A 13,792-nucleotide genomic window follows, 5' to 3' on the forward strand; every position below is an offset into this window, starting at 1 on the left:
CCCCCCCCCGCCTCTCGGCTAAGGACTGGCCAGAAAGCCCAGAAGTTTCAGTGAACACTCCTCCGGAGAGAGGGCGATTAGCCAGTGAACAGAACATGACAAATGAGTTAATCTCGGTCTTGGGGCCTCATTAGCGCTTCGGAGAGGTTCCAGCGCCTGCCCAGATTTCTCCTCCTCCTCCGGGGGGAATGAACGCGGACACTTGAGCTGGGAGTCAGGCTGCTCAGCTCCGCCGGTGTGTCGGCAAGAACTGGGTGGGGGGGGACCTTGACTCCCAGCCCCACAGAGCTCAGGCGGCTCCTGCTGCTGGGGGGAGCGCCTGGGGGTGCTGGGATCACCCGCTGAGGACCAGGCACAGAGGCCGTTAGTCTCAGCAGAAACGGGGACACGAACAGCAAGTTCAGGGGTCAGGCTGCAGGTCTGAGGCCGGGGCCGTGTGCCCCGGGGAGGAGGCCAGCCCCGAGCCCAGACCCCTCTCTTCCGAGACAGGGAGGCTCTCTCTACGCGGGAGCACTTGCCGAGGCCCCAGGACGGTGAGAATCGAGGGACGGGGGCGGACTTCAGCTGGTACTTACAATGTTCCCGCGAGAAGGGCTTCAGTCGTGCTGGGAAGCCCAGTGGTGCCAGAGGGCAGAGGGAGAGCCCGGGTGCCCCTGCCAGGGTGGGGCCTGGCTGGGACCTGGCGGCAAACTCCAAGGGCCATGGGGACCTGGCGGGTCCTCCAGATGCAGGAGGCCGGCCGGTGGGACTAATGGGGCTTGTGTGGGAGGCGGGCCCTGGGCTGTGCCTCCTCGTGTTTTCCAGGAGGTCCTGTGTCTGGGGACCCGAGGACGTGCCTCTGGAGCTGGGGGGCTGGGGCTTAGCGTCACGTGCAACGCCGACCTGTGTGACCTGGGCACGTGCCTTTGCCTCCCTGCCTCTCAGTCTCCCCGTACGTGAAACGCAGATAATAACGAAACCCCAGAGGGTTCTCAGTTAGGAATGAATTAATCTGCGTACAGCTCCTAGAATAGCGTCTGACACATAGAAAGTGCTTAATGAATGTTAGCTATTTCTATTTTTGAGAAACAAAATCCAGATTTTCATGGGAAATGTTTAGCTTTTAAAGCACTGGCAACAAATTAAAAAGAACAAAAAAACACACTGTGTGGGCTCAAAACCCCAAACATGCCGGGAGGCTGAACTCGGCCTGGGGGATGCCCGTGTGCGGTTTCTGGTCTGGGGGGCACCGGAGGCGTTCTGCCCCCCTCCACGTGCAGGGTTGTTAGGTTTCACCGGTCTGTCTTACGGTGACTCAGGCTCCCCGGCTTCAAGCCTGGCAGCCTGTACACGCACACGTGTCCCTTCCCTGTGCTGCCCTTGGCTGGTCCAAGGTGCTGGTTGGTACCCCAGCCACCGGGCGGGTCCCCAGGGCCTCCTACGACCTCTGGACTCTCAAACCAGCAGGGACAGCTCGGGGGACCAGAGGCTCCTCTGCCGAGGTGGGTGTGGGACTAGAGGGGGCAGCTGTGAGAGGAAGGGTCTGCATGAGGAGGGGGGAGGGGCAGGGGGGCGTGTCAGTGGAGTGGGGGCAGGGGGTCCTCAGGGCCTGTCCTGTGATGTGAGAAATCCCGCAGCTGCAGCCTGCAATCTGGGTTCCTTCTGCTTTGGAGCCCGTCCCACCCCCAAAACAGGGTGGAGCCATGACCCCAGGGCAGCTCGGAGAACCTGCCCTACTGTGCTGCTCAGGGGACCTGTTCAGGCTGAGGTGGGGGGTGGCCTGCCAAGGGGGCAGGGGGACAGGGGTGACAGTGCCAGGAGGCTCTCTAGGAAGGCTGGTACAGACCTTCTTGATCTTCTTGATGTCACTGTCCTCGTCGTTGGGGGTGGTGGTCTGGGTGGACTGGATGCGTTCATTGTCCTTGAGCAGGGATGCGATCTGTAATGGAGACATGCGTCGTGGGGTGAGTGAGCGCCCTGCCACCTGCCCCAGGGGCCCCGCGGCGTGTGTCCCCTGCTCTGTGCAAGGCTGCAGAGCTAGGCAGTGAGGGAGCCCTGGACTCGGAGCCCCGGCGCCAGGGCTGTGGGCGGCTGGCACCCCAGGAAGCCTCAGTCTGTGGTTCTCCTCCCTTTGCCCCAAACCATCAGCCCCTTTGTTTTTAACTTTGGCAAGCTAACCTCAAACTTAACCATTTTCACCCATTTGGTGCACGGCTGAGTGGCATTACAATACGTGCCCACCGTCGCTGCCATCCATCTCCAGAACTTCCCATCTCTTCCCAAGAAACAATGTTTCTCAGTCCCCATGAAACAACGTTTCCCTGCCCCCCTCACCTCCCCGGCCCCAGCCCCCATCCACTTTCTGACTATGAACTTGACTCCTCTCCGACCTCCTCCAGGACTGGAATCCCACTCGGTGCAGGTGTGGCCCTCCAGCTCTGCCCACGCTGCCGCGGGGGTCACCAGGCCTTCCTTGTTAGGCCCGGGGAATTTTTCATGGTATTTACATACCGTTTTGCAATCCCTTCATCTGTAAATAGATACTTGGCAGTCCCTTATTTTTTTCAGACGAAACTGCTGGAATCAGAGAAATGCGGTGTTTCTCTGCTAGCCTGGCCTCCCCTCCCCCCTGGGCTGCCCGGAAACCCTTTTCTGCCCCAGAGCCCCCTGTGGACACTGCTGGCCTAGAAACACGGGCCAGCCGTGGGGAGGAACACTTGCGCCGCCCTAGAAAGCCTCCCGTCGTCTGACGTGGGCATCAGAGTGCAGCACAGCCTCAGGGAAAGAACAGAGGGGCGGTGCCCAGGAGAAGGGGTGCCCCGGGCGACACAGCGGCGGGTCCCCTGGGCCTCCCTGAGTGGACGGCCAGGTCGTGCTCTCCCTGCCACTCCGAGCAGGTGCCGCCTGCTCGCTGCTCCGTCCCAGCTGCGGCTCGTGTCCACCTGCTCCCGGAGCCTCGCCGGGGCCTGGTGCTCGGCACAGACGCGGATTCCAGGAGAACCCGGGCGACGGCAGCACCACAGAGCTGGCCCCCAGGAGCGCTCTGCCCCGGCCGGGCCTCGTGGCTAAAGATAGCAGCTCGGGAGCCTCCAGACGCCGCCGCCTAGCCGGCTGGCACTGCAGAACACGGCTCCGGCCCCTCCAGGCCACTCGCCGAACCGCAGGATGAATGGGCTCTCACAATCAAGCACTTTGAAAGCAAAATGGAACCGTTCCCCGCTCTCCACTCCCCTGGTTGCTAAAATTACCCCCGCGATGCTCGCAGAGTGGCAGAAAACATCTGAGCAGCGCTGGGCCGCGGAGCTTTCTCCTTTCTCATGTCGCCCCCCTTCCCCCACCCTGGGTTTTTTCAATTCTGAGAACATTCGCAGGTTGACATAAAGGTTGACTCTTTGTGCTCCAGAGGGACGAGGGGCACACGTGCACACACACACGCACATACTCACAGGCAGACTCTTCGCTGAGGAATGCGGAGGTGCACAGTCAGCATTCCCCCAGCTTTGCACACCGAAACCCTCTTCTCTTTGCAATGGTGGTGTGTGTGCGCGTGACTGTGTGTGTGTGCAGCCGGAGTTTAGATCTGACGGCGACCTTCTCAGAGAGAGGCGTTCCAGCACAAGTCCTCAGCAGGGACTGGGGCGAAAAATAGATGCAACTAGGTCAGGCGCGAGGCGCCGTGCTCGGGCAGCGCCGCAAGCCCTGGAGGCCACACTTAAGGAGCTTACTGGGTGGGCAGACTCCAGGGTGCTGGGGTCTTGGGCCATGGCTCCCTCCTGCCAGGAGTGGGCGTCGGGAGGTGGCTGGAGCCCCAGCCCCACGGAGCTCCCACCAGCCACCTTTCTCGAAACCTGGCAGGTGTCCTCTGTGGGTGGGGGGGGACTGGCTTTGCACCGGGTTTGCCCGGCTGGCACCCAGGGCTGGCTCAAGTAGACCCTTGTCAATGATGGAGCAGGCACTCTGGCTCCTGCCGGACCCCCGGCTGGCATCCGACACTGGCTGCCCATCCTGGCTCCGCGCCTGGTGTTTCGGCGGGCCCCTGCCCACCTGCCACCCACGGTCAGTCTTTCTCGGCTCGTCACAGGCAAACCTTCGCTGCCACCCTGCTTTGGGGCAGAGCCCCGGCTGCTGCCCACCATCCCCGAGACGCCGTCTTTAATCCTGAACCCAGTCCACGCAGCGGCTGGTGGGGGATTTATTCGGGTGTTCCTTCTTGTGAACAGCCCAGGTTTGGCTGAAGACCTTTGTATTCCTTGCATCCAAGCAGCCGGCACACGGCCCAGCCTCCTCTCCTCCCCGTTTGATCCCCTCTGGCCTCTTCCAAGCCATCCACGTGCCCATCTCCATCCTCCTGGGCCCACCTGGTCCGCATATCCTGGTGACGTCTCTGTGCCGGGCTCCGGCGAGACGCAGCTGGAGGTGGAGGCGCCAGACCCCTCCCTGGATGCACTCCTGGACTAACAGGGGGTTCAGACAGCCCAACAGGACAAGGCAGAGCAGACGTGCAGCCAAGCGTTGGGAGGGCCTCGCCAGGGAAGCAGCAAGGGCCGTCCGCAAGAGGTTGCGAAGGGTGAACGGGAGTCCGACAGGAGGGCTACGGGATGGAGGGCTTCCAGCGGAGGCGATGCTGTGGACAGAGCTACGGGGCACACAGGACACGGTGTGCCAGGGAAGCAGGGGCAGGACACGGCCCCAGGGGACACAGGAGGCGAGCCTCCGGCATGCCGGTGCATCCCGGTGCGGACAGCAGGCCCGCTGCACTCTCCCGCGCCCTCCGGAGCGGTTTCCTCGCGGCTCTACCTTCCATGCCGGGATCGCGGCAAGCTTGGTTTGCAGGACTGATCTAAACCCTGCACTGAGGTTCTCGCTGCTCCTTTCCAGAGCCAGGCCTAGGACTCCGCGCGCTCCAAGCCAACGACGTATCAGCGCTGCGTCTATGCTCCCACTCTCCCCTGCCTGGCCTGCCTCACCCCTGCACGCTCACCTCCGAGCCCCAACCAGAGCAGGGTCGCTGCTGAAACCGTAAGATGCTGCCGAGCGGCACACCCAGAGCGGACGCGTCTTCTCAGAGGTGGACGCCCCTTTGCTGTAGGTCTCCAGCGGTGTGGTGACGAGACACGGGGCCCGAAGGGGTGCTGTCGGGCAAGCCAGAGAGCGGGGGGCGCACCGTACGGGGACGACCTCCTTTGGGAGTGATCTCGTGTGTTCACAGGGAGAGGCAGCCGCGAGGCACACAGGCGGCAGCCTCGGGGCTGGTGACTGGGAGCGTGACCCGCGCGGGCCCAGGTGTGGCCGAGGGCTCGGCCGCAGCCACTCGGATGTTCTGAGGGCCCCGGGCTCTTCCTCGTGCCCCGCCTGGCCGATTATGCAGTGGGGCCTGAAGAGAAGGAGACCGTGAAATGCTAATGGCCGGCTCTCTGAAGGAAAGACCCTGCCGAGAGCACCTGCCAAGTTCACGGTGAGCTGTCGCACCGGGCCCACGGCCGGCTGACCCAAGTCCAGCGCGCAGCCCACGGAACTCCTGAAGGTCAGCCGGTGGTTGCTGCAGGCCGCGAGGAGCCAGCGCCTGTGCACCCCGCCGCGTGGGGTCCCGGGGAAATAATCCTGCGGTAGGAAGGGCTGGGGACGTGGGGACGGGGGTGTGTCCTGTGTGTAAGCTGGTTTCCGACTCAGCTCTGGAAGCCCCCTGCTGCGTCCACACCTTTCGGGACGTCTGTTCCACGTTGTGCACGAGAGCCCGTGTCGGGGGATGGAAGCGGGAGGTCAAGTCAGGCAGCTGTTACGTTTCTGTGGACTCTGGTTCTCCTGCTCAGACAGACGAGGCAGGACTGTGCTTCTCAGCCCCTGGAGCGTGGGCCTGGTTCTGGGATGCGCTGAGTCCACGGTCGCGTGAGCCGCGGTGGGCCTCGCTCGCAGTTCCCTTCCCTGCGTGTGAGCCTGGGGGGCCCGCCGGCTGTGTCCCCGACTCCGAGCGAGCGTTCGGGAGCAGGCCCCCAGTGGACACCCCGCTGGCTTGAAGCCCCTGTGGCGAGGACCCCGTCACCCTGACGGACGCATGAGGTGGCCTCCCGTGGGCACCAAGCAGTGCAGGGGGAGGGCAGAAGGTGAGCCCTTGCGTGTCCTCGGGGACGTGCGGGACAGGCTCGAGCAGCTGCGTCTGGCTAGCGGAGGGCAGGGGGACTGTAGGGGCTCGGGGCATCCAGGCGACACCGTGGATGGCAACCACACCCCCTTTCCTCAGACCTGGCTCCCAGGGGTAGGCGCGGGGCCGAGGGTCTGGAGCCAGGAGACCCAAGTCCATGAGGGACTCCATCCCTCAGGTGACCTTGGAGCAACCTTGCATAAGTCCCTCCCTTTGCGGTGGCCCTCAGTGTCTTCAGATCCCTCCAGCGGTCACGTTCCAAGGCCTGCTGACACCCACGCGGCCTACTTCCTGGAGCAGGCTGTGTCCACCCGCCCCGCAGGGGTGTGTGTGTGTGTGTGCGACACAGAGACTATAGCCCGAGAGCTCCACGGAGACGGTCTTCTTTCTCGGTCTTCTTTAAAGGCTCTCTTGCCCTGATGTAACCCATTCAGGCCAACGCCTGCTCCAAATTCCCACTTACTCGGCCTCTCCTGCCCCCGACACACTCACACACAACGGACCCGCCTTCTGCTCCCCAGCGACACAGGGCACCCCGCAGCCCCCATCTTCTCTCGCACACTCGTCCCTGAAACCTCCCGGGCCGGACGCCACGTGACCCCACGGCCTCCCCCGCAGTAGAAGAGCTCGTTCCTGCCCGGGTTGGCGCCTCGAGCCCCAGCACGATGCTGATGGCCTCGCACCCAGACCCCGGCGGTAGGCACGGCTGTCCCTCTGGGCCAGCTCGGAGCCTGAGGCCACACATTCACTGACCAAGTACCTCGTGCCAGGTGTAAGGAGGGAGCGTGAGGGCGGTCTGGCCCCCCAGGGGCCCCCACCAGGCCGGTAGGGTGGCGGACGGTGCGGAGCGGCTCCGATGAGGCAGGCGGGGATGGGGACGTGGTGGGAGCCGGGGCAGTGAGCACCCCCAGCTGGGGCGGGGGCCTGGGAGGGGGCGCGGGACCTGCTAGGATTCCACGAGGCAGGAAGGCGGGACGACCGGGCGTGGGGTGTGGGGCGCAGGGCTCCCAGCTCTGGCTGGAGCGCGGGGGGACAGGAGGAGGCCCGGGGAGGAGGATGAGGCTGTGGGCCCTGCTCTGGGGGCTGCAGGCGGAGTGACGGCGTCAGAGGCTCCCGGGGCAGCCTGGCTCATAAAGCCAATAACGTGGGGTCAGGGCCGGGGCCCCGGTTCCTCACGGGTGCAGCCCGGACTCCAGGATGTGTGCTGGGCTGGGTGAGACACCGAAGGAAGCAGGTGCTGACAGGCGGGACAAGCTCCCGTCCCGCAGCTGCGCGCGGAGGGGAAAGACTGACAAGCAGACAGACAGCCCCGGCCCCCATCCCAGCGCGCCCCGGCCCCCGCCCAGCTGTGGGAGCTCTGGCGGGCGGCCTGCTGAGCCTGGATCTTCTCGGGGTGGTTGAGGGTGGACTGGGGAGGCCCGTCTGAGGTGCCGAGCGCAGGACCGGAGGAGGCATGCGGAGTTCTGGCGTCTGCTTCAACCGGAGCTCCCGAGAGGACGTTGCAGCTTTGCGACGGAGCAACACGGTGACTTCCGGCCTGACCCTTCTGGGCAGAGCTGGCTTCCGAGCGCCAGACGGGACCCACGTTTGGGGCTCCCCCCTCCGAGGGTTCCACCCTGAAATTCTTAGTGCTTTTCTCTTAGAATTTTCTGTTCTGTAAGTGACGTCTGGTGGGACACTGCAGGGTCCCGGGGCCCTAGCTTGTGTGTTCTCCCTCTCCAGCCCCAGGATGGGCTCCCGCTGCCCGCTCCCCACCCCCACAGCTGCCCTCTGTCCGGCTACAGGCTGGCATAGGCGGGGGCACTGGACTTCACCTGCGGGAGCCCCAGTGTGAGTATGAGGGGGGTCCAGGGCGCATCCGTGGGGTCTCAGGGAAGGGCGCGAGACAGCAGGGTGCACTCGGTGGGTGACCCCCATCCCAGTGCACAGGTTGTGGGGGTTGAAGTTGCGGGTCACCTGCCCGCCACGGGTTGGGGTGATGGGCTGTGAGGACGGGGGTGACTTCCCCAGCCTGGGCCGCAGCCTTGCGTTTTCCCTTGCGGTGGGCCCTGGAAATTACTCGGCTGAGTCTGCCAGCCGAGCCCATGCTTCCCCTTCCCCTCCTCAGCGCCGAGCCCATGGCTCTGGGGCGACATGGCCAGATGGTGCCACGTGCGCCGTGGGGCGAGGGGTCAGGTCCTTCTGTGCTGGGCACACAGCTGGCAGGGGTGCCTATGGGGTGGAGAGCACTGCCCGATTTCCCGCCGAGGGAACTGCTCGGGAGGCCGGGACAGCGCGGTTCCAACTCTGGAGGTCGGCGCCGAGGTCCGGGAGATGCGGCTTCACGGACACGCTCGGTATCATGGTCCTAGTGGGCTCAGCCTGACGACAGCGCGGCCCCTAGACAGCTGCCTGGAGCCCCTGCCTGGACCCCGACCCTCCGGGGCCCCGCACCCCTGCTGTGTCAGCGTGGCCCCAGGCAGGCGCTCCGCAGCTCGCCCATCAGCCCGCACCAGCCTCACAGCCTTGCCGCGTGAGGATAAAAAACCCAACTCACCGACAGACGAACTGAGGCACAGGGTTTGGGGGCAGAGGTGGGATTTGAATGCCCATCGGACCGTGCACCATCCCTCTCTGCCCATCACGTGTCCCCACGCCCCGCCCCTCCAGGAGCCCGTGGTGGGGGCCGGGGCCCAGCTGGTGGTCACCTCCGCCTTCAGCCGCTCGATCTCGGTCTCGCCGTCCTCGATCTGCCGCCGCAGCTGCTTGGCCACTGTCTTCTCTGTCTCTACGATCTGCAGCAGGTGCAGGTACTTCTGCATCAGCGCCTCGTGCTCCGTGGCCAGGGTCCGGTAGCTGCGGGCAGGTGGACACGCAGGTTACCACGCCACGGGCCTGAGATCCGCAGGTCCAGCCCCAGGTGGGACCCCCAGCAGCGGGACTCTGGAGAAGGTCCCACTGCCCCACACAGCGCCTGAGGCCTCCCTGCCAGATCTCGTCTTGCACTCGGACCTGTGGGTCCCATGGGGGGCCCTTCTCACCCACTGAGGCCCCTGGGCCTTTGCATAGGCGGCTCTTCTGTCGGAAGCCCATTCCCCCTGCCTCTTTCCTGGCCTGGCTCTGGCTCCAGCTGCCATGCTGTCTTCTCCGACCCAGACCATGGGGATGTCCCACAGCCCAGGTCTCTGATGCCACACCCAGGTCTCTGGGCACACACCCACCCAAGGGTGGCCTTGGTCAGGAGGCTTGTGTTGGGGGAGACTGGCAACAAGACTGGAGGATTAGGGGAGTCAGGTCAGAGGGCCCCCAGAGGATAAGCAAAGGGCAGAAGAGATAGCCCAGCATTGTGTACGTTCACAGGCCTCAGACTTGCAGGGCATCACGGCTGGGGGCAACCTGGAAGACCAGCCAGGTTCCAGGCCTCTGAGGGGGGAGCCGGGTCAGCTGTGTCCTGGGCCAGGGTTCTCCCCGACACCCCACAGCACAGGCAGGGCCACTGGTGGCGCCAGAGCTGGGGAAACACCGTTCCGTAAAGGAGGGCCCACGGGCTTCGCAAGGGAAGCTCTCAGCGGGGCCCACCGGGGAAGCCAGGCAGGGACTCCGAGGGAAAGCCCACCCTGCCCCCCACTCACCCGTCCGTTCACCCACCCGGTCCTCCCCTCCCCTCCCCGGTGCCCTCGGAAGCCTCCCCTCCCCCGCCCGCGTCCCCAACCTCCTCCCACCCGGAGCTTCACGGTTTCTGGCCGCCAACCTCAGCGGCCGGAGCCCCCGCCCCCTTCCATCTCCACGCCCCCCACCCCGCTGGTGGCCGTGTTCTGCCTCGCAGCCTGCCACGTCACCGTCTCGCTCCCCGGCTGCGTCCCGCCGGCACCCCCCACCCCTGGCGGCTGCCGCTGCCCTGCGGGTGTGGGTTCTGGTGGAAGCCCGGTCCTCAGACCCAGTCCGCTCGCTGGGTCCGGCCACGCTCGCTCCCTCGCATACCCAGGAGCCCGGGGACCTCAGGGTCATGCCGCAGCTTGCTTATCTGTGACCTGGGTCTGTGCCAGTGAGGGACAGTTCAGCACACGTGACGCATTCGCGCTGGGACGACCATGGTCCCCTCCCGTCAGACCGCGGAGGCCCTGCTCGCTCCATCCTGAACCCCTGAATGCCTGTCCCTTCAGCGTCAGCGGCGGTCCCTGTCCCACGGGCTGTCTCTCTTCGGCACATAGGGAGGCCTGAGTCCCTCCACGTGAGGGACACACCCAGCTCCCTCCCACCCGTGCAGCAAGGCTGTTCAGAGAGTAGCCTGTCCTCACTCGTCCCCACATCTGTCCCCCCACTTGCTCCTAGGCTGGGGCAGCCAGGGGCGGCAGCACACCCATAGCACTGGGGTCACTGTCGGGGGTCATCCATGGGCTCCCCATGTGCTCAGTCAAGGGGCACTTTCCCGTCTGGCATCTTCTTACATGGCTTTCTGGTGGCCCTGGACGCGGCTGGTCAGTGGGCGCCAGGCTAGCAATGCTGGCTTTCATCACCGGCTCGGGAGCCACACACACGTGCTCTCAGCCTCAATGATGAGAGCCCAGGCGGTCGTGCGTGGGAACAGCCTCGCATGGAGGCAGGGGTGGGGGCCCTTCGGAGGCTGAGAAAGCCCGGTCCCCTGACGGGGTCGGAGGAGGCTGGCTCCTGCTGGCCTGACGGTGGCAGGACCTGGAGCTTATCCCTGGGGGGGGGGGGGTCCTGACCCCGATATCAACGCTCCGTCCCAGCCTTCCCCCGTCTAAAAGTCAGTGAGGCTGCGAGAGTGGACTCTGCTTGGCAGGACCGTTCACCAAAGACGAGGACTCGGCTCCCCTACCAGAATGAGTGTGAACGGAGAATATTAGGTTTCGAAGTTTCTCCCACTTCCCAAGAGGCTCCGTTCTCTTAGCTTGCAAAGGGAGCTCAGTGGAGAGACAGTGGGGTCTGTCTTCACACTGCCGCATTTCTCCACACTCCAGGGCTGTGGGAATCCGGGACTCGGGTGGTTTGTCACGGATGCTGGCGCCCGGCGTGGAGCAGGATCTCCTGGGCAGCCGATCTGGGCTGCCCCGCCTCCCCCGCCCTCTCCTCCAGTAACGAGGTACTGAGCACCTCTCTGGGCAGCACTGCCTTTGGAGACTCAGACTCAGAGCTGGATAGGAACTTGGGAGCCACGGAAGACCCACAGCCTAATTTTATACGTGAAGAAACCGAGGCCCGAGAGGGGACGTGCCTTCCCCTAAATGACAGTCTGGGAGCACGGCAGCTGGAGCTAGAACAGGGCTCCAGTCCCCGACAGCGGGAGCTGCTCGGCTCACACCCCGCGCCCTCCCTGAAGTGTGGACGGTGCACGCACGGGCAGGGAGAGCACGCTGTGGACCCCACGGCGCCTACCTCGGTACGTACAATGTATCTAGTACGTAAATGCATACAGAAACCAAATAAGGTTCGGGCAACACTGCTCACTGCTCAGCAGAGCTGTGGAACAGAGCCAGGCTCCCTCCTGACCCACACACACACCTCACACTCACGCACACTCACGATGGACTGGGCTTGAGACTACATAGGGTTCACAGTCTGCGCTTTCCCCCTAGCGACACAATGCGTGTAAGTCAGCCCCAGGACGGCCTCTCCCGCGTGGGGGTGTAAGCGCTCCGAATCCCTGGGACCACAGATCTGATGTGCTTCTGCCCCTGCTCCTCCGTGGTGCTACAGGACACAGCGGGCCTGAAGATGGGGAGACGGTCTTGGTGGGCCTGACCTAATCGCTCGAAGCACCTGAGATGCTGTTTTCTCTGCCGGTCACAGAAGGGGGAGGTCCGAGGTTTGGGGCTGCAGAACCCCGCGTTAAAATTCGAGGTTTAATGTGCGTAGACTGGAAGGTGCAGGTGAGAAAAGCATATGGTTGATGGTGGCGGGCTTTGATCTGCGCGTACCGCACCTGGGAGAAAGAACCTTCTGTCCCCCCGGCAAGCCCCCTCACACCCCCAGCCAGCCCGACCCCACAGGCGACTCCAGCTCAGAGTCCTTCGCCACAAGCGAGCTGTGCCTGTGACAAAACTTCGCGCCACTGGACTCAGATGGCATGCCCTAGCTTGCATGTGGCTTTTCCTCCTCGGCACGCTGACTTTGCTGTTCAGCATTTTGTGACACATGTTTCGGGCGGGCGCCTTTCCGGTGCTGGGCGGTATTGTCGCCTGGACGTACCGGGGCTTGTCTGCACGTCTGTCTGTCTGCGGACAGACACCTCGGCTCTTTCTAGTCTGGGGACTACTATACACAGAGCTATGTGCACAGGACCGGTCGTGGATGTTATTGCTTCTCTCTTATAAACACCGAAAGGTTGACATTGCTGGTCATGGAGCCAGCCTAGCAATCTTTAAATGGCTGTTTTTTAAGCAACTGTCTAACAATTTTCTGTAGTGGTTGAGCCACTTTCTGCGCCTGCCTGCGTGTGTGCCTTACGGGGTCCCACCCCAGCCCGGCCTCCGCTGGGTCTCCGTCACCTCCGCCAGGCGAGGCTCCAGGGTCTCACACGGTCTCTGAAACATTTTAGTATCAATATATGTTCTAAACCAGTGCAGTCCTGGTCCTCAGAAGGTACAACCGATGAGAACTCTGCATTCTGCATCGCTTCAACACGTAGAAAGCCCCTCCCCGTCAGCAGACTCATGTGGTTCTCAGAACAGCCCAGCTCTTGGCTCCTGGTGGGGGGACGGAGGCCCACCGGCTCTTCTTGAGGCTGGGTCCTTCCGCCGTGAACCCATCCTGCACAACGCTGACAATTTCCACGCCAAACTGTAGCTCTGACGGCATTACTCCCCTGGTATAAAAGCTTTGATGGCTCCCGCTGTTCACAGAGTAAAGGTCCAACTCCCCAGCTGGGTGTTCGAGACCCGTTATGACCCGATTACACTTCACCTTCCGAAACCCACACTGTGTCTGTTCATTAATCCTGCAGGTCTCTCTCGTACATCGGCGCCTTGGGGGTGGGACTGGGGCTGGGGGCCAAAGCGCTCATAGTTAAGCCCATTACGCCCTTGGTCCTCTGGCTCAGGTCAGACGTCACCCTATATCCAGCTTCCCTCATCTCCCTGCAGATGGAAGTAGTGTCTCTCCCCCATGTTGCCCTGTATCCACCACGGCCTTTGTGTGCAAGAGCTAGCTGCGACCATGTCTAATGTCTTCCTAAGTGGACACGATGTCCCTGGGGGACACCTGCATCCACCCCTCTCTGCCCAGAACCACAGTCAGAGCCTGACTCTATAAGTGCACTTGTGAGTACCGGCTGGACTGGATACTCCCTGAGAACAGGGAAGGACATGGCCTGACCTCGAGGTCATAGTTAGTGCTATGGCCATTGTAAAGGGCTTGTGGTCGGCTGGTTTGTTCCAGGGCTCAAAGAAGGGCCCTGGTATCCATCCACCCACCCATCCGTCCATCTGTCCATCCGTCCATCCATCCATCCATCCATCCGTCCGTCCATCCATCCATCCGTCCATCCATCCATCCATCCATCCGTCCGTCCATCCATCCGTCCATCCGTCCATCCATCCATCCATCTGTCCATCCTTCCATCCATCTGTCCATCCGTCCATCCACCCATCCATCCATCCGTCCATCCATCCATCCATCCATCCGTCCGTCCATCCATCCGTCCATCCGTCCATCCATCCATCCATCTGTCCATCC

The 13,792-nt window shown here is 63.4% G+C and overlaps 1 protein-coding gene across 5 annotated transcripts in view; it reads right to left on the reverse strand.

Annotated features, from left to right (window-relative positions):
- Positions 1-13,792, reverse strand: part of RASGRF1 (Ras protein specific guanine nucleotide releasing factor 1) — an 87,909-nt gene that overhangs the window by 55,101 nt on the left and 19,016 nt on the right. For 4 of the 5 annotated variants that reach the window (XM_059371399.1, XM_059371396.1, XM_059371397.1 and 1 more), the window contains exons 3-4: positions 8,806-8,953; positions 1,826-1,918 (exon numbers count right to left, since the gene is read on the reverse strand). In XM_059371399.1, the coding sequence (XP_059227382.1) occupies positions 1,826-1,918; positions 8,806-8,953 (241 nt within the window). Of the gene's footprint in view, positions 1-1,825; positions 1,919-2,157; positions 2,254-8,805; positions 8,954-13,792 lie in introns of those variants that run through there. The other variant, XM_059371400.1, reaches the window with a different exon arrangement.

The sequence above is a fragment of the Mustela nigripes genome, chromosome 13, assembly GCF_022355385.1.
Source record: "Mustela nigripes isolate SB6536 chromosome 13, MUSNIG.SB6536, whole genome shotgun sequence".
Taxonomy (NCBI): Eukaryota; Metazoa; Chordata; class Mammalia; order Carnivora; family Mustelidae; genus Mustela; species Mustela nigripes.